This window comes from Oncorhynchus kisutch, linkage group LG13 (genome assembly GCF_002021735.2).
Source record: "Oncorhynchus kisutch isolate 150728-3 linkage group LG13, Okis_V2, whole genome shotgun sequence".
Taxonomy (NCBI): domain Eukaryota; kingdom Metazoa; phylum Chordata; class Actinopteri; order Salmoniformes; family Salmonidae; genus Oncorhynchus; species Oncorhynchus kisutch.
This window is the reverse complement of record NC_034186.2, coordinates 10,554,252-10,572,649: the sequence shown is the minus strand read 5'-3', so window position 1 is coordinate 10,572,649 and position 18,398 is coordinate 10,554,252. Positions and strand designations below refer to the sequence as shown.

The 18,398-nt window shown below is 42.8% G+C and overlaps 2 protein-coding genes across 2 annotated transcripts in view; one reads left to right on the top strand and one right to left on the bottom strand.

Annotated features, from left to right (window-relative positions):
- The window catches only part of hmcn1 (hemicentin 1), a 238,272-nt gene extending 232,624 nt beyond the window's left edge, over nt 1-5,648 (top strand). Inside the window, exons 105-106 of the mRNA XM_031838031.1 lie at nt 1,209-1,335; nt 3,517-5,648. Coding sequence (XP_031693891.1) covers nt 1,209-1,335; nt 3,517-3,883 — 494 coding nt within the window. The 3' untranslated portion in view covers nt 3,884-5,648. The remainder of the gene's footprint in view (nt 1-1,208; nt 1,336-3,516) is intronic.
- Nucleotides 5,086-17,841, bottom strand: arpc5b (actin related protein 2/3 complex, subunit 5B). Its single transcript, XM_020499569.2, has 4 exons — nt 17,584-17,841; nt 11,170-11,242; nt 10,767-10,943; nt 5,086-10,331 (listed from the first exon to the last, which is right to left on the bottom strand). Exons 1-4 carry the CDS (start codon nt 17,721-17,723, stop codon nt 10,269-10,271), a joined length of 453 nt encoding a protein of 150 aa, XP_020355158.1. The 5' UTR covers nt 17,724-17,841; the 3' UTR covers nt 5,086-10,268.
- Between the last annotated feature and the right edge of the window lie 557 nt (nt 17,842-18,398).

Sequence of the window (18,398 nt, the reverse complement as noted above, 5' to 3'; positions counted from 1 at the left end):
TTTAGCCATGTCTTCAAGCATTTTGTGAAAGTGTGATATGTGGTGCAGTTATGTGTGTCTGATGGCAGTGTATTCCAGACATGGGAAGCTCTCACAGAGAATGCAGATTTACTAAAGGTGCTTTTCCTTAGGGGAACTATACAGTCACCTCTCATGGCAGACCTTGTGGATCTGCTGCCATATGTCTGGGTTTTCTGTTTAACAAAAATATTGAGTGGAGGGGGAGCCAGGCCATTGAGGATCTTGAATACAAGACATGCGTCGGTGTATTGCACAAGATTTTCCCAACACAAGAGCTCATGCTTTCTAAGGATGTGACAATGATGATGGCTATTGGGCTTCCTATCAAGCACTTTGAGAGCCTGTTTGTAGACAGACTGAATAGGTTTTAATGTTGTACAGCAAGCTTGGGCCCAACTAGTCAAGCAGTATGTTAAGTGGGGGAGTATCATAGATTTGAAGTACAGTTTTGCTACCTCTGTAGTCAAACAATTTCGTATAAATCGGAAATTAGCTAGGTTGAATTTGGTTATTTGAATTACCTTTTTCACATGCTTTTTAAAAGAGAGGTTGGAATCAAGTATGATGCCAAGGTACTTAAAATCGGATACCACCTGGAGCTTCTCCCCTGACACATAGACATCTGGCTCAATAGCATCTGTTGCCCTCTTTGTGAAGAACATGCAAACAGTTTTTTTCACATTGAGATGCAAACACGAGTCACTGAGCCACTTTGTAACCTGGACCATTACAGTAGTGAGTTCTTGTGCAGCTTGTTGTTTGCTCTTTGCATGCACATATATCACTGTATCATCTGCATACATTTGAACTTCAGACCCAGTACAGACAGAAGGCATGGTGTGGTGTGGTGTTATGTATTGGTATAACTAAATCCTGTATTGTGGTGTTATGTATTGGTATAACTAAATCCTGTATTGTGGTGTTATGTATTGGTATAACTAACTCCTGTATTGTGGTGTTATGTATTGGTATAACTAACTCCTGTATTGTGGTGTTATGTATTGGTATAACTAACTCCTGTATTGTGGTGTTATGTATTGGTATAACTAACTCCTCTATTGTGGTGTTATGTATTGGTATAACTAACTCCTGTATTGTGGTGTTATGTATTGGTATAACTAACTCCTCTATTGTGGTGTTATGTATTGGTACACATTGTATAACTAACTCCTGTATTGTGAGCGCAGATATAGATGAGTGTCTGGAGCAGAATGTCCAGTGTGGGACCAACAGGATGTGCTTTAACATGAGAGGAAGTTACCAGTGTATCGATACACCCTGCCCACCTAACTACCAGAGAGACCCAGCAACAGGGTAAACAGCAAACACACATTGACTCACACTCTTATGTGTATTCGGATTATTCAGACCCCTTGACTTTTTCCACATTTTATTACGTTACAGCCTTCTTTTAAAATTGATTACATTGTTTTTTTCCCCCCTCATCAATCTACACAGAAATGTTGGCACATTTATAAAAAAAAAAAACTGAAATAATACATTTACATAAGTATTCAGACCGTTTACTCAGTACTTTGTTGAAGCATCTTTGGCAGCGATTACAGCCTCAAGTCTTCTTGGGTATGATGCTACAAGCTTGGCACACCTGTATTTGGGGAGTTTCTCCCATTCTTCTCTGGAGATCCCATCAAGCTCTGTCAGGTTGGATGGGGAGCGTCGCTGCACAACTATTTTCCGGTCTCTCTAGAGATGTTTGATCGGGTTCAAGTCCAGATTCTGGCTGGGCCACTCAAGGACATTCAGAGACTTGTCCTGAAGCCACTCCTGCGTTGTCTTGGCTGTGTGCTTAGGGTTGTTGTCCTGTTGGAAGGTGAACCTTCACCCCAGTCCTGAGTACTCTGGTGCAGGTTTTCATCAAGGATCTCTCTGTACTTTGCTCTGTTCATATTTCCCTTGATCCTGACTAGTCTCCTAGTCTCTGCCGCTGAAAAACATCCCCACAGCATGATGCTTCCACCACCATGCTTCACCGTAAGGATGGTGCCAGGTTTCCTCCAGACATGACGCTTGGCATTCTGGCCAAAGAGTTCAATATTGGTTTCATCAGACCAGAGAATCTTGTTTATCATGGTCTGAGAGTCTTTAGGTGCCTTTTGGCAAACTCCAAGCGGGCTGTCATGTACCTTTTACTGAGGACTGGCTTCCATCTGGCCACACTACCATAAAGACCTGATTGGTGGAGTGCTGCAGAGATGGTTGTCCTTCTGGAAAGTCCTACCATCGCCACAGAGGAACTCTGGAGCTCTGTCAGAGTGACCATCGGGTTCTTGGTCACCTCCCTGACCAAGGCCTTTCTCTCGATTGCTCAGTTTGGCTGGGCGGCCAGCTCAATGGAAGGTCTTGGTGGTTCCAAACTTATTCCATTTAAGAATGATGGAGGCCAGTGTGTTCTTGGGGACCTTCAATGCAGCAGAAATGTTTGAGTACCCTTCACCAGATCTGTGCATCGACACAATCCTGTTTCGGAGCTCTACTGACAATTCCTTCGACCTCATGGCTTGCTTTTTGCTCTGACATGCACTGTTAACTGTTGGAACTTATATCGACAGGGATAAGCCTTTCCAAATCATGTTTAATCAATTGAATTCACCACAGGTTCTAATCAAGTTTTAGAAACATCTCAGGATGATCAATGGAAACAGGATGCACCAGAGCTCAATTTCAAGTCCCATAACAAAGGGTCTGAATACTTATGTAAATAAGGTATTTCAGTTTCTTTGTCTTTATGAATTTGCAAAAAAAATCTAAAAACCTGTTTTCATTTTGTCATTATAGGGTATTGTCTGTTGAGTGATGAGGATTTTTGTATTTATTAAATCCATTTTAGAATAAGGCTGAATCATAACAAATTGTGGAAAAAATTTGAGGGGTCTGAATACTTTCCGAATGCTGTCATACACACAACTACTAACACACACCTGCATACCGGTACTTTCTCCAGCACTTTTTTTACTGTACATTTGTTGCATTTTGTCTGAAGAATCATGCAGTATATACACTGAAGAACTAGGCTCAATCAGATCAAGCGTTAACCGGGGATAGCCGACACCCGCATAGCTGATGTTTTGGCCGTGTCGGAGGTGGAGCTGTGTTGGAGCTGTAAAATTGGCAAGCAGTTGCTCTTGTGATCATTGTCACAAAGCCACACCCGTCCCACTGGTGTTAGAAGTTCAGAATGAGAAGGTGTAGCCTATATAGAAATAATGTTGCGCAAATTGAAAATCACTAAGCAAAATGGAGGATTTCTATCAGCCTTATCAAGGTGTAGATTACATCTCACATTCCTGTGATTTCTGTTAATGTGACTCCGTGCAGCCAATGGCAATGTCCCCTTTAGGTATAATTCCAGGAGCCAATTGTGCATTTGACGGCTCCAACGCTATGCAGATGTTGGCTAAAGCGGATCTGATTGAATAGAGCCCTAAGTACAGAATACCCTGGCGAAATGTCCATGTTGTGTGTTCTGTGTTGTAGGTTCTGTCTGAAGAAATGCCCTCCCAACGACCTGGAGTGTGCACTAAGCCCTTACGCACTGGAGTACAAGCTGCTGTCCCTCCCCTTTGGCATTGCGGCCAATCAGGACCTGATCCGGCTGGTGGCGTACACGCAGGACGGCGTGGTGCACCCCCGTACCTCCTTCCTGGTGGTGGACGAGGACGTGACGTTACCCTTCGCCCTGCGAGACGAGAACCTGAAAGGGGTGCTGTTCACAACCAGGGCCCTCCGAGAGCCCCACACCTTCAGGATGAAGGTTCGCTCCCTGTCCTACAGCGCTGACGGAGGCATCGAGTACCAGACCACCTTCATCGTCTACATCGCCGTCTCCGCCTATCCCTACTGAGAGCACTTTAAAGGGAGGGGGGGGGGCACTGAAAAGGTTGCGACCTCTGTATGCAGCACCACTGCGAACGAGCATGTGCGTGGATGTATGTATGTATGTGTGTGTGTGTGTGTGTGTGGTTGGTTGGTTGGTAAAGCTGCCACATAAGTAAATGGGAACTAGTAGAAAAAGACTGTTCGTATATGAGAACTACTAAGGTGGGACAGGAGAACAGCACTGCAATCCCAGGAGGCAGATTAGGAGATGACTCAACACTCGTCCCTGGTGCACACCAAAGAGTTTACAGAATAGCGAGTTCCCCTCGGATGGAAGCAAACATCTATTTATTGGCCAGATATCCTAAGTAGAATCCTGTTCTCTCCAATGTTAAGGGGCTTTGTGGAACTATAATGAATTGTTTGACCCTCTTGTACTTTACACTGCCCTCTCCCATCCACAAGGTGTTGTGATCTTTACAGATGACCCAGACTGCTTCTCCAGGTCCCATGATGAGTCCACCGTTGGTCCAGAATGTAGTCTTCCTCCCCTCCTCCTCTCCTCAGGCTTAAAGTGGTAGAGACAAGAAACATTAGCTAGCCTTTATTTACATCTGCCTACTAACTTATTGGGAAGTGCTTGAATACCAAAAAAAAAGGGTCAGTTCCCTCCTTTGCGTAACTCTTTGGCTGGTTGGTCGCAAAATGTTGTGACATCAGACCGGAGAACAGAGCAAGTCATTTGATTGGTCTGAAATGGTGCCTGTAGAGACTTGTTGGCGAGAGGAGTTTGGCTGTGTATCAGTCAGACTTAGATCGACATTGCACCATTGTATCACATCTCTATGGTAAAACTCTTGCCCACCTCAGGTATTCACCCCTCTTCCTCATCCCCAGAGTACACAACACACTCCATTACCTGTGTGTCCGATAGGAACAGTCGTGGTCATTACTTCATTACAGTCAATACAATCACAACATTAAAGGTTCATAGGATTCTTTTAACCACTTCCTCCTTAGTCAGTTACCAAGATGTATTCTATTTTTATGATTTGTATAGAAGTGTTGGATTTTTCTTGTGATGTATTTCTATACTGTATTTTACTGTATTACATTTTTATAAAAAATAAAAGATATACAATCATGATAAGAGGCGTTTCTGTGACTAGTTATCTGCTGTACCACAAGAGTACTTTTCACCAGTAAATAACTCAGAACTTCAAAATCTGTTTTCATATGATTTAATCACAAACATGGAGTAAGGCAGTTTGTATACCAGTTGGATATGTTCCTTTCATTTTTGCAATTGAGCATTTTAACATTTCAACTGCATAATTATAAAAACAGCTACTAATGTATCACCACTGATGAGATTATTAAAACAAGAAAAAAATACACACATTATATTAAAAAACATTGTCATCATTAATCAAAATGAGGTTTCCCCATAAATGATTTATTATGGGGACCTTGAATGCAGAATAGCGAGTTCCCCTCAGATGGAAGCAAACATTATTTATTGGCCAGATATCTTAAATAGAATCCTGTTCTCTCCAATGTTAAGGGGCTTTGTGGCTCAATAATGAATTGTTTGACCCTCTCGTACTTTACAGAGACAGGTTGCATCAAATGGCACCCTATTCCCTATATAGTGCACTACTTTGACCTGGGCCCATAGGTCTATGATTAAAAGCAGTGCAGGGTTACAAGGACTGGCTGCCATTTGTGACTCACATATAGAGATAAACCAGATAGTGATCCTCAAACAATAAGGGCTTGGGAGGAATGAACAGAAGACACGGATTTCAACGTAAATAATAGACAAATAATTAGAACATACATTTTTTTTTTTAAACGTACGGACAATTTTAACTTCTCATCAATTACACTGTTTTAGTCCATTAAACTTGAAAGTCTTTTAGAGCGAGAATGAGCAAAAGCCATAATTTCATCTCAATATATTAAAAACAGGGTTAATTTTTGTCATCCATCATGAAAAACATATAGTACATATTCCACCATTACCATTATCTGCAAATCCTGATAACCCATATCAACTGAACAATCTAAACACCTGCCAAGGGCTGCTCAGAACATGGATGTCAGTAGCTGTTTCAGTTCAAAACAGACCACTTTCAGGAAAGCAATCAGCTACTTTGGCAACAGATGTGATCTACCAGTAAAGGCAGATAAAGCAGACAGCAGTAAAGCAGACAGTTGTAAAGCAGACAGCAGTAAAGCAGACAGCAGTAAAGGCAGATAAAGCAGACAGCAGTAAAGCAGACAGCAGTAAAGCAGACAGCAGTAAAGGCAGATAAAGCAGACAGCAGTAAAGCAGACAGCAGTAAAGGCAGATAAAGCAGACAGCAGTAAAGCAGACAGCAGTAAAGGCAGATAAAGCAGACAGCAGTAAAGCAGACAGCAGTAAAGGCAGATAAAGCAGACAGCAGTAAAGCAGACAGCAGTAAAGGCAGATAAAGCAGACAGCAGTAAAGCAGACAGCAGTAAAGGCAGATAAAGCAGACAGCAGTAAAGCAGACAGCAGTAAAGCAGACAGCAGTAAAGGCAGATAAAGCAGACAGCAGTAAAGCAGACAGCAGTAAAGGCAGATAAAGCAGACAGCAGTAAAGCAGACAGCAGTAAAGCAGACAGCAGTAAAGGCAGATAAAGCAGACAGCAGTAAAGCAGACAGCAGTAAAGCAGACAGCAGTAAAGGCAGATAAAGCAGACAGCAGTAAAGCAGACAGCAGTAAAGGCAGATAAAGCAGACAGCAGTAAAGGCAGATAAAGCAGACAGCAGTAAAGGCAGATAAAGCAGACAGCAGTAAAGGCAGATAAAGCAGACAGCAGTAAAGGCAGATAAAGCAGACAGCAGTAAAGGCAGATAAAGCAGACAGCAGTAAAGGCAGATAAAGCAGACAGCAGTAAAGGCAGATAAAGCAGACAGCAGTAAAGGCAGATAAAGCAGACAGCAGTAAAGCAGACAGCAGTAAAGGCAGATAAAGCAGACAGCAGTAAAGCAGACAGCAGTAAAGGCAGATAAAGCAGACAGCAGTAAAGCAGACAGCAGTAAAGGCAGATAAAGCAGACAGCAGTAAAGCAGACAGCAGTAAAGCAGACAGCAGTAAAGGCAGATAAAGCAGACAGCAGTAAAGCAGACAGCAGTAAAGCAGACAGCAGTAAAGGCAGATAAAGCAGACAGCAGTAAAGCAGACAGCAGTAAAGCAGACAGCAGTAAAGGCAGATAAAGCAGACAGCAGTAAAGCAGACAGCAGTAAAGCAGACAGCAGTAAAGGCAGATAAAGCAGACAGCAGTAAAGCAGACAGCAGTAAAGGCAGATAAAGCAGACAGCAGTAAAGCAGACAGCAGTAAAGGCAGATAAAGCAGACAGCAGTAAAGCAGACAGCAGTAAAGGCAGATAAAGCAGACAGTAGCAAAGCAGACAGCAGTAAAGCAGACAGCAGTAAAGGCAGATAAAGCAGACAGCAGTAAAGGCAGATAAAGCAGACAGCAGTAAAGGCAGATAAAGCAGACAGTAGCAAAGCAGACAGCAGTAAAGCAGACAGCAGTAAAGGCAGATAAAGCAGACAGCAGTAAAGGCAGATAAAGCAGACAGCAGTAAAGGCAGACAGACAGAGATCAGGGGCTGCTCACAATGCATGACACAAAAGCCAGGGGAAGTGTTTGGTTGTGCACCACAAAATACTGTCCTACCTAATGCATGGTTGTGCACCACAAAATACTGTCCTACCTAATGCATGGTTGTGCACCACAAAATACTGTCCTACCTAATGCATGGTTGTGCACCACAAAATACTGTCCTACCTAATGCATGGTTGTGCACCACAAAATACTGTCCTACCTAATGCATGGTTGTGCACCACAAAATACTGTCCTACCTAATGCATGGTTGTGCACCACAAAATACTGTCCTACCTAATGCATGGTTGTGCACCACAAAATACTGTCCTACCTAATGCATGGTTGTGCACCACAAAATACTGTCCTACCTAATGCATGGTTGTGCACCACAAAATACTGTCCTACCTAATGCATGGTTGTGCACCACAAAATACTGTCCTACCTAATGCATGGTTGTGCACCACAAAATACTGTCCTACCTAATGCATGGTTGTGCACCACAAAATACTGTCCTACCTAATGCATGGTTGTGCACCACAAAATACTGTCCTACCTAATGCATGGTTGTGCACCACAAAATACTGTCCTACCTAATGCATGGTTGTGCACCACAAAATACTGTCCTACCTAATGCATGGTTGTGCACCACAAAATACTGTCCTACCTAATGCATGGTTGTGCACCACAAAATACTGTCCTACCTAATGCATGGTTGTGCACCACAAAATACTGTCCTACCTAATGCATGGTTGTATTTCAACCAAACACATTTCCTGGGTTCATATTCCAAATACTTGGGTCTTATACAAAATAAATGTAAGCGCACTGAGGGTACAAAACATTATGAACACCTGCTCTTTCCATGACAGACTGACCAGGTGAAAGCTATGATCCTTTAAAGTAGTCACATGTTAAATCAACTTCACTCATCAGTGAAGGGGAGGAGCCAGGTTAAAATGATTTTTAAGCCTTGAGACAAGAGACACGGACTGTGTATGTGTGCCATTCAGAGGGTGAATGAGCAAAACAAAATATGAAATGCATTTGAACGGGGTATGGTAGTAGGTGCCAAGCGTACAGGTTTGTATCAGGAACTGCAACGCTGCTGCGTTTTTCATGCGCAACAGTTTCCCGTGTTCATTAAGAATGGTCCACCACCCAAAGGACATCCAGCCAACTTAACAGTGGGAAGCATTGAAGACAACATGGGCCAGCATCCCTGTGGAATGCTTTCAACACCTTGTAGAGTCCATGACCTGACGAATTGAGGCTGTTCTGCAGGTTCAACTCAATATTAGGAAGGTGTTCTTACTGTTTTGTAAACTGATGGCTTTTTAAAATACTGATCAATTATCAGGAAGAGACCCAAAGTTCCATTTACAAATCACAATAGAAAAACCATGACACTTTAACAAACACAGGTTAAATGTGGGGGTGGCAGGTGGCCTAGTGGTTAGAGCGTTGGGCTGGTAAAAATCTGTCGTTCTGCCCCTGAACAAGGCAGTTAACCCACTGTTCCTAGGCTGTCATTGTAAATAAGAATTTGTTTAACTGACTCGCCTAGTTGAATAAAAAAATATGTCAAGAAAGATACACCATGATTGACTAGCAGTGATGGCATACAAAATATACTGGTGAGGGAATGTGGCCCGACAGAACAAAGAATACATCCAAGGCAAATTCTGCTTGTCAAAATACTAATAATCATAGGTGTAGGGTTGGAAAATTCCGGAACCTTTAAATAAATTCCCTAGTTTTACCGGTTGGAGGATTCCTGGAATCAAGATGGAATAAATCTGGAATCCTACAAACACGATTTCTGGAAAACCAGGGAATTTATTGAAAGTTTGCAACTTAGTGAAACTATTCTTATGTCCTGGAAGCACTACAAATGCATCCCTTACTAAACAATATTACAACAAAGTCTGACATGATAATGCCCTGTACATGATTCAGTGAGTAAGAGAAACTGTGGAAAAGGCATAGAGCTCACTAAACCCATACTAGGACACCACTTAGACTGCATGCCCTTTACATTAGCTAAGTGGTAAGGTAGTGTTTTTACAGGAACACAGTCTAGGATTAATAACAGTGGTGCTAGTAGTAAAAGGGGGCCGTAATGCATTGTGGGTATTAATCCCTAACTAGGGCAGGCAGGATAGGATGATGGCTGGACCACCCCTGCTGGCAAAAACTTCCCCCACCCGCAAATCCACCCCGCTCCATCTGTGGCTGTGCTTTTCAGGAGCCTCCCTCCCTCTGCGCCCACGGGTCACAGAAGGGCAAATTAGGGATTTTCTGTAGAATTATAAGCTTTTGTTCCATCAGGAATTTTCTGATCAGCTTTTTAACAAAGACACCAGCCTATCAGAGCTTTAATAAAAAAAGAGTAGCAGGGTAGACAAATAACTGTTATAAAATAGATTTTTCCTGAGAAAAACAAAGCCATACCTAAGAAGAGTTCTGTAGCATTGTGCTGGTGTGTGTTTGAGGGTCTAGGGAAGGAAAGGAATGGAATAAAAATACTAAAAACGATGCCAATTTGGCATGTGTTATGTGTTTGGGTGAATGTGTGAAACAGCTGTATCAGTGTGTGTGTGTGTGTCTGTGTAGGGAGACATAGGGAAGTGAGATCTGAAAACAAGCAGAGACAGATAGGAGGGATCTTTCTCTGTGACACGCTGTGATCTACTGGATATCATCCTTGTGTTGTAAAGTGCACCAGACGGTCGCTGTGAAGAACATGGCTCCTCTCCTCCTCTGTTAGTTAGACAGTCTTCCTGGCTGTTAGTACTCTAACGATGCATCCCAGGCCACCTGCAGATAGAGCCTGGGACAGAGGGGAAGGAAATAAAGGGACATCATGTAACTTACATACGTTATCATACGCAACTGTGTTTATCAAGTCTAATTAGTGTGTGTGTGTGTATGTATGGCAGTACTTTTATCAAGTCTAATTAGTGTGTGTGTGTGTGTATGTATGGCAGTACTTTTATCAAGTCTAATTTATGTGTGTGCTTTTTGTTATCCTTACAAGGATAGTAAAGCAAGGAACATTCAGACAAGTGGGGATACTTCACTGGTATCCACAAGGAAAAAGGCTATTTTAGGCTTAGGGTTTAGGTTTACAATTAAGGTTAGGATTAGTGGTTGGGTTTATGGTTAGAAGTTAGGGTTAGAGGTTAAGCAAAATAGGACTTTCAATGGAAATCAATTGTTTGGTCCCCACAAGGACAGTAAAACCTGTGTGTGTTGATGGCAGTACCTTTTCATGCCACTGCAGCAGGACGGCACTGCTGTTATCCGATGGCGTCTCAAAGCCTTTGTAGATGTACTTCATGAGCAGGTCCACTCCGTTCTTATCCAGAGACTGGACTCCCTTGTCTACGTCACTGCTCTTAAAGGCACTCAGCACCTTCAACACAAGGCCCTCGGCACAGTCCTGACAAAACACAATAAAGTTCCCATTATGTACGGATAGAAATCTCCAGGGAACCCAACTTAGCAACAGGTTAAAAGAAGCTACGATACAGCCTACATTCATAGTTCCTATGACTAAGTCTCTACCACATACATTAGGTGGGCCTAACGTTTATGTGGGCCTAAATGGAAGTCGGACACATATCAGCTCATTGTAAGTCTTTTTCCATTGAGTTGTCTAGACTCACCTTGACGTTCTGGTTCTTGGTGTTGATTGGTGGGTTCTTCAGGACTGCCTGCAAGGCCTCCATCAGGTTCCCTGTGCAGAGAGGGGTTAAGGAGGCAATGTGGACAATATCTGGTAGTCTGGATTATAACACCGTCCTAGAACAACAGTCTGTCCAATTAAACCTAACCTTGTCTTTGAAAATAGAATCATTACATCATATCAATACATGGCCAGTCAAATCACATCAATACATTGAATGTCACAGTTTACTACCAATCAGACACTTAACAACTCAGTGTATGTAGCTACTGAACAGACAAGCAATCTGGGGTGTATTTAACTAGAAACCAAAAAGAGTCAAACAGAAGCCAACAGAATGAATTTATCCAATAGAAACTCTAGTTTTCGTAGCAAAACTTTTTCAGTTTGTAGTAAACGGAGTGTGCACTTTCCGCTGCAAAGCGTTTTAAAACTGTTTGCTGAGGTCTTGGTCTGAATGAAGACAACCCTGGCTACACCAGAGAGGAAGAGGCGAAGCGAGAGAGTTTACTCCGCTCAAAATCTGTCCACGTTAAGCAGATCATTAATTATTAGGAAAGTGAGGATTTTTGAATGGGGGCAATGAGAGTGGCGAATTTGGTCAAGACAAAAAAAAAAAAGGCTATTTTTAATCGTGTGGGTTATTTGATCTAACAGAAGTCTCACAATGCTTAGGAAGCCTAGCGTTTAACCGCATTGGACCAGTAACCGAAAGGTTGCTAGTTTGAATCCCGAGCCGACATGTGAAAGATCTGTCGATGTGCCCTTGAGCAAGGCACTTAACCCTAATTGCTCCTGTAAGACTCGCTGGATAACAGCGTCTGCTAAATTATGTAATTGTAGAAATATAAGGGTTAGGGATGCACCGATATGACATTTTTGGCCGATACCGATATCCGATATTTTCCTTGACAAAAACAAAAAAAAGCAATACCGATATTTAAAATTTTTGCGGCCTTTTAAGCATTCTAGTAGTTAAATAGTTAACACACACGGATGCAGGGGTCTAAGGCACGAGGCGCTACTACGGTCCCTGGTTCGAATCCAGGCTGTATCACATCCGGCCGTGATTGGGAGTCCCATAGGGCGGAGCACAATTGGCCCAGCGTCGTCCGGGTTTGGCAGGGTAGGCCGTCATTGTAAATAAGAATTTGTTCTTACTTTTGGTCATGTAGTGTATATAAAATGTTTGGACTTGTCAGCATTCAAAATACCAATTTGGCCACACCTATTCTTGGCGTGCAGGCCAGGTATATCTATGCACGCTGCAGTGTGCGCATTCACACAACATTAAACATGACAGGGAAACCGGACACATGCTCTTCAAACAAAGAAATTGACAGTAAACTGGTAAATGCAATTAAATAAACCTAAAGTGTTGCGCAGTTTGTGAGCTCTCCAAAAAAACTTGTCCACCTGGAGAATAAGAATGGTATGAATGTATATTATATTTAATGAATGATGTCTATAACCAAACATTGTAAATGAACGGGGGAATATGTTGAGATTAACAGTGACTTGACTGATGTATATACATTTGACGGGGAATTGATAAAACCTGACGAACAATTGACACAATGAAACAAATATTGCGCAAGAATTTGCGGCAGACAGTCGTTGCAGAGAGAGATGCGCCCACAGGGGGGAGAGACGCGCCCACAGGGGGAGAGACGCGCCCACAGGGGGGAGAGACGCGCCCACAGGGGGGAGAGACGCGCCCACAGGGGGGAGAGACGCGCCCACAGGGGGGAGAGACGCGCCCACAGGGGGGAGAGACGTGCCTATAGTGCGCCTTCGCCACTCAATCCTCCCCTTATTCTGTTCGACATTTTAAATTATGCTTGAGAGACGTTCCTCACACATAAGCAGTAGCCTTATAAAAATTGTCAGGGTGCAGCAGTGGTCATTTTCCCTTCAACTAAAATCATTACAGTTCAGTATTTCTAGCCAGGCCGTTAAGATGCACACACCACTCAAACTAATGGAAATGTGACAGGCAGAATAGCACTTTCCAAACGAGCACATGTACAATTTCATGAACGTAGATTGGCGGAGCAAATAAAAGGAACATCATTAATAGTTGCTCAGAGGCAGATGAACACTGCTGTTCATACCGTTTCTGTACCATACCGGGGTATACAGTATTACCGGAAGTGCACACAAGGGCCGCTATTTGAAAATAATGCAATTTAGGCAGCAACGATCTCGATCCAGGAGAGGATTCAAATGTCTCTAGTCTGGGTTACCAGTCTTTAACCAACATTTCACTCCTTGCCATCCATGTCATTGCCAAATAGACTGGCCTTTCGGCAATCTCAACATTCAATATGCAGCTGGATTTATGGCGGAGTTGCTCATTGGTTGTTGGAAATAACATTAATATATTCTATATATTCCATGTGGAGCCTCGAAAATAGAATTACAATTATAACAGTCAAAAGCAAGCATTTAGATGTTGGCAAAGCAAGTTGTTATGTAAAATCAAATCAAAGAGGTTTTGTGGTTGGAATTGCAGTATATATTCAGTTTGAGGATTTAGAAATGAGCTAGCAACTTTTGACAGACTGGTTTAATCAGGAGGAAAAAAGTAACGGTTGCTTAGAAACTGGATACCAAGGTGTTCTGTGGAGAGAGAAAGGATAGCAGTGAGGGCTATCAAATCAGGATCAATTCCGCTGTTCTCCTCAAGCCCATTAATGATAGAATGTTTATATTTGAAAAAGGCAATGGCAAGGAGTGGAATGTTAGCTAGAGAGACTGGCACTCAGGCTAGAATGTCTCCGCTGTAACCAAGAAGCTTGATCTTGAAATCTAGCCACTTAGGTAGCAATTTAGCAAACCAAATACAAAGCTGGACCCCTGAACTGGACATAATTTATTTTACACATCTTAAATGTCTTATAGTTATACTTAACGTATAGTTATAAGCAGTGGCATAGTATTGAAAATCATACAGTTGATATTTTGAAATGCCCCGGTATATCGTCCCAGACTAGAGCATTCTCTCCCGAACTTGAACCAGCACTTATAAATCAAAAGCGAATATTACAGGTGGAGGTGTATGACGTTATTAACTTAGCCTACCACAGACATGAGAATATTACAGGTGGAGGTGTATGGCGTTATTAACTTAGCCTACCACAGACATGAGAATATTACAGGTGGAGGTGTATGGCGTTATTAACTTAGCCTACCACAGACATGAGAATATTACAGGCGGAGGTGTATGGCGTTATTAACTTAGCCTACCACAGACATGAGAAGCATTTTCCCCACTTTTTATGGAAACCCAAAGGAATCACACCTATTCGCTCAGTGGCTTTCCATAACCCCCGACACACACCATGGCTTGCTCTGCCCATTGTGCTGACAAGATCAATATGAGAAGATCCTAGTTACACAGAATTCATCTGATGGCATTGAAGAGTATACCACATCAGTCACCGGTTTCATTAATAGAAACCATAGATTACAGGCAACATCCGCACTGAGCTAAAGGGTAGAGCTGCAGCTTTCAAGGAGGATACTAATCCGCTACGCCATCTGACAAACAGGCAAGGCATCAATACAAGCGGACTGGGCTAGAGTGACCTAGAGGTAGTTGTGGGCCTATGTTTTGCAAAATTATTTCCCAAAATTCACCTGATTTCCAGAAATTCCAGGTTGGAAGATTCTCAGATTTCCTTCCGATTCCCTTCTTGATTGATGAAAGTTACCCGAGTTGTAGTTCAACCCTAGTAGTAGAGCCCCCATGTGAAAGTTACCCGAGTTGTAGTTCAACCCTAGTAGTGGAGCCCCCACGTGAAAGTTACCCGAGTTGTAGTTCAACCCTAGTAGTGGAGCCCCCACGTGTTATGATACCTGAATTAATTATATGTACACAATTATGACAATATGTGAATATTGTTGTTAGTTGAGCTGGACCGGGTAGAGATGCATCAGAGGGTGTTGGATTGAAAGGTTCTATGCATTGCACTGTGAAGATTCATCCATCTGTTCCTTTTTTGGCTTCAATTTTTTTGCAATAACCTCTGTTTAATTTAAACTACCAGCTGAATGAATACCGGATAGATATTTTTTTCCCCCCTCTTGTTTTGACCGGCTCAGACGATCGTCGGATGTGGCAGGGTTTGCAAACTATCACGGATTACAAAGGGAATCCCAGCTGAGAGCTGCCCAGTGACGCAAGCCTACCAGACGAGCTAAACGCCTTCTATGCTCGCTTTGAGGCAAGCAACACTGAACCGTGGCATGAGAGCACCAGCTGTTCCGGATGAATGTTTGATAACGCCCTCCACAGCAGATGTAAGTAAGACCTTTAAACAGGTTAACATTCACAAAGTCGCAGGGCCAGACTGACTACCAGGACGGGTACTCAGAGCATGCGCTGACCAGCTGGCAAGTGTCTTCACTGACATTTTCAAACTTTCTAAGGACCCAGTCTGTAATACCTACATGTTTCAAGCAAACCACCATAGTCCCTGTGCCTAAGAACACCAAGGTAACCAGTCTAAATGACTATAGCCCTATAGCACTCACATCTGTTGCCATAAAAGGCTTTGAAAGTCTGGTCATGGCTCACATCAACATCCCAGAAACACTGGACCTACTCCAATGCGCATACCACTACAAAAGATCCACAACAACCTCTCCCTCGGTCCTCCCGAGTGGCGCAGCGGACTAAGGCAATGCATTGCAGTGCTTGAGGTGTCACTACAGACCCGGGCAGTGACACAGCCGTCCGTGTCTGGGAGACACATGAGGCGGCGCACAATTGGCCCAGTGTCGTCTGGGTTAGGGGAGGGTTTGGCCGGCCAGGATTTCCTTGTCCCATCTCGCTCCAGCGACTCCTTAGTCGGGCCGGGTGCCTGCACGCTGACTTTAGTCGCCAGTAGTACGGTGTTTCCTCCAACACATTGGTGCGGATGGCTTCCGGGTTAAGCATGAAGTGTGTCAAGAAGCAGTGCGGCTTGGCAGGGTCGTGTTTCGGAGGACTCATGGCTCTCGACCTTAACCTCTCCCGAGTCCGTACGGAAGTTGCAGCGATGGGACAAGACTGTAACTACCAATTGGATATCACGAAAATGAGAAAAAAAAGGGCAAAAAATATATATAAAAAAAAAAACTCTTCCTCAACATCAGCAGACAAAGGAGCTGATTGTGAACTACAGGAAACAGAGATCCAAACACACCCCATTCACATCAACGGGGCTGTAATAGCGCGGATCGAGAGTTTCAAGTTCCTTGGTGTCCACATCACTAAGGACCTATCGTGGTTCAAACACACCAACACAGTCGAGAGGAGTTCACAACAATGCTTATTCCCCCTCAGGAGGCTGAAAAGACTTAGCATGGGCACTCAGATCCTCAAAAAGTTCTACAACTGCACCATTGAGAGCATTATTGTTACTATTTTCTATTTATTTAGCAAATATGTGTCTTACTTTTTAACTCTGCACTGTTGAGAATGGGCTCGTAAGTAAAGCATTTTATTATAAAGTCTACTCCTGTTGTATTCTGCATGATTTGACAGCACAGAGGCATTTGTTTTGCCACAACCTATCACTCAATCATTTTAACTTATTTATTTTTTATGTAACGTTAGGGACGTTTGAACTGAGGGACCTTTTGCCCCATTGTGGAGCCTCAACACTCACACAGGAAGTTCTGCAGAGAGATTGTCCGGGTGCTACTGACTTATAAGGCATTGAACTCCACTTCCCCATTCAATGTTTATCACAAGCCTCAGATGACGTAAAACATACTCTGAAGGGTATATGAGGGAATCTAAAGGAACCAACGGCTAGTTATATCCCTTTTCTGAGGAGTTGTAAAACAATCCCTGGAATGTGACTACCAGACAGGGTTGGGGTTCTTCATTGGGGTACTTAGGTTATCTTGAGCTGAAATTGAATTGATATTGACCACAGTAATCCTTCTTATCAATGCTTGTAGATAAGTAGCCTCAATCATACGAAACAGCGAGTTTACTTACTTGTGCACATTCACACTTCCCGGTAAATTGAATCTAGGCGAGTATTTAACGTTTGACATCAATTGGTGCATTTGAAATAGCATGCACACTTGTCATTCGTATCGTTTCCAAAACAGGCAGAACCATTCTCAACAATGTCATCCCAGTTTTCAGCATCTACCAATCAAGCAGTCCTAATATATTCAGACCGTTCTTATTATATCTCAGTGAGTCCGACAGCTAACACGCTAGCCAGCTGCCAACCCTATTTACCACACCTCGCCAGTTGAGACATGATGGCACTTGGCTTGGCCCCATAATTACAGCAGCACCAACACTAATGCATGCAAACGAACCGGCAGATACACTGGCCGAATGAGCAAAAAAAAGCATTGCTTTGCTAGCTAGATAAAAGGATATTGTCTGATTAGCGAGTCCACTTCTGCCTCGTCAGGACCCAGCTGATTTTCACCTCCATCCTCCTCGTCAACAAATTTGTTCTCGTCGTATTCGTCAACGTCTACTGTCCTGAATCGATTAGACACTGTATTCTTCGACATTGTGCTAAGTTTAGTGATAAAAGCTGCCGTTTACAGCTCTAGTTTGAGAGGCTTCTTTCCTTCTCCCTGCCTCTCACCAGCGTCTCGTCAGCAACAAAACGACAATATTCTAAAAATAATCAATATCCTGTATTTATTGATATATGAAAAATAATTGTCCAAACATTAACAATGATTCATATGTTCATATTTAAGTGACATTTGAATTTTAAAACATGTTCTAACGTCAAATAAATATACACATATTCACGTTACCGTGGACTTTTATTTTAAAGGCAACATCAGAAAACCGGAAGTCTTAGTGTGGATGGGATCGGAGAGAAAAAGGAGGAAGAGAGAGGACCAACTCGGCAGAAAATCTGTCTCCCTCCAGCAGGTGGCGTTTTTGTGTTGTTTCGCCCACCAAGCAAGCAGTTTTTGTATGTAGGTCAATGAGAGGGTGGAATTTGGTCAACAACAAAAATTATGTCTTATTTGCTACGTTAAGTTTATTTGATCGGCCTTGCTCACAATTCATTCTGTGGAAGCACAATGACCAAACGATATACTGTATGTGAGGCTCTTGATCATATCTTCGATCATTACACTGGTGAGGAGGAGACAGTCCTTGTTTAACTTTGACACAAAGTAGTCTGTGATAAATAGCACAATATGTTTAATCTGAGTATTTGTTAT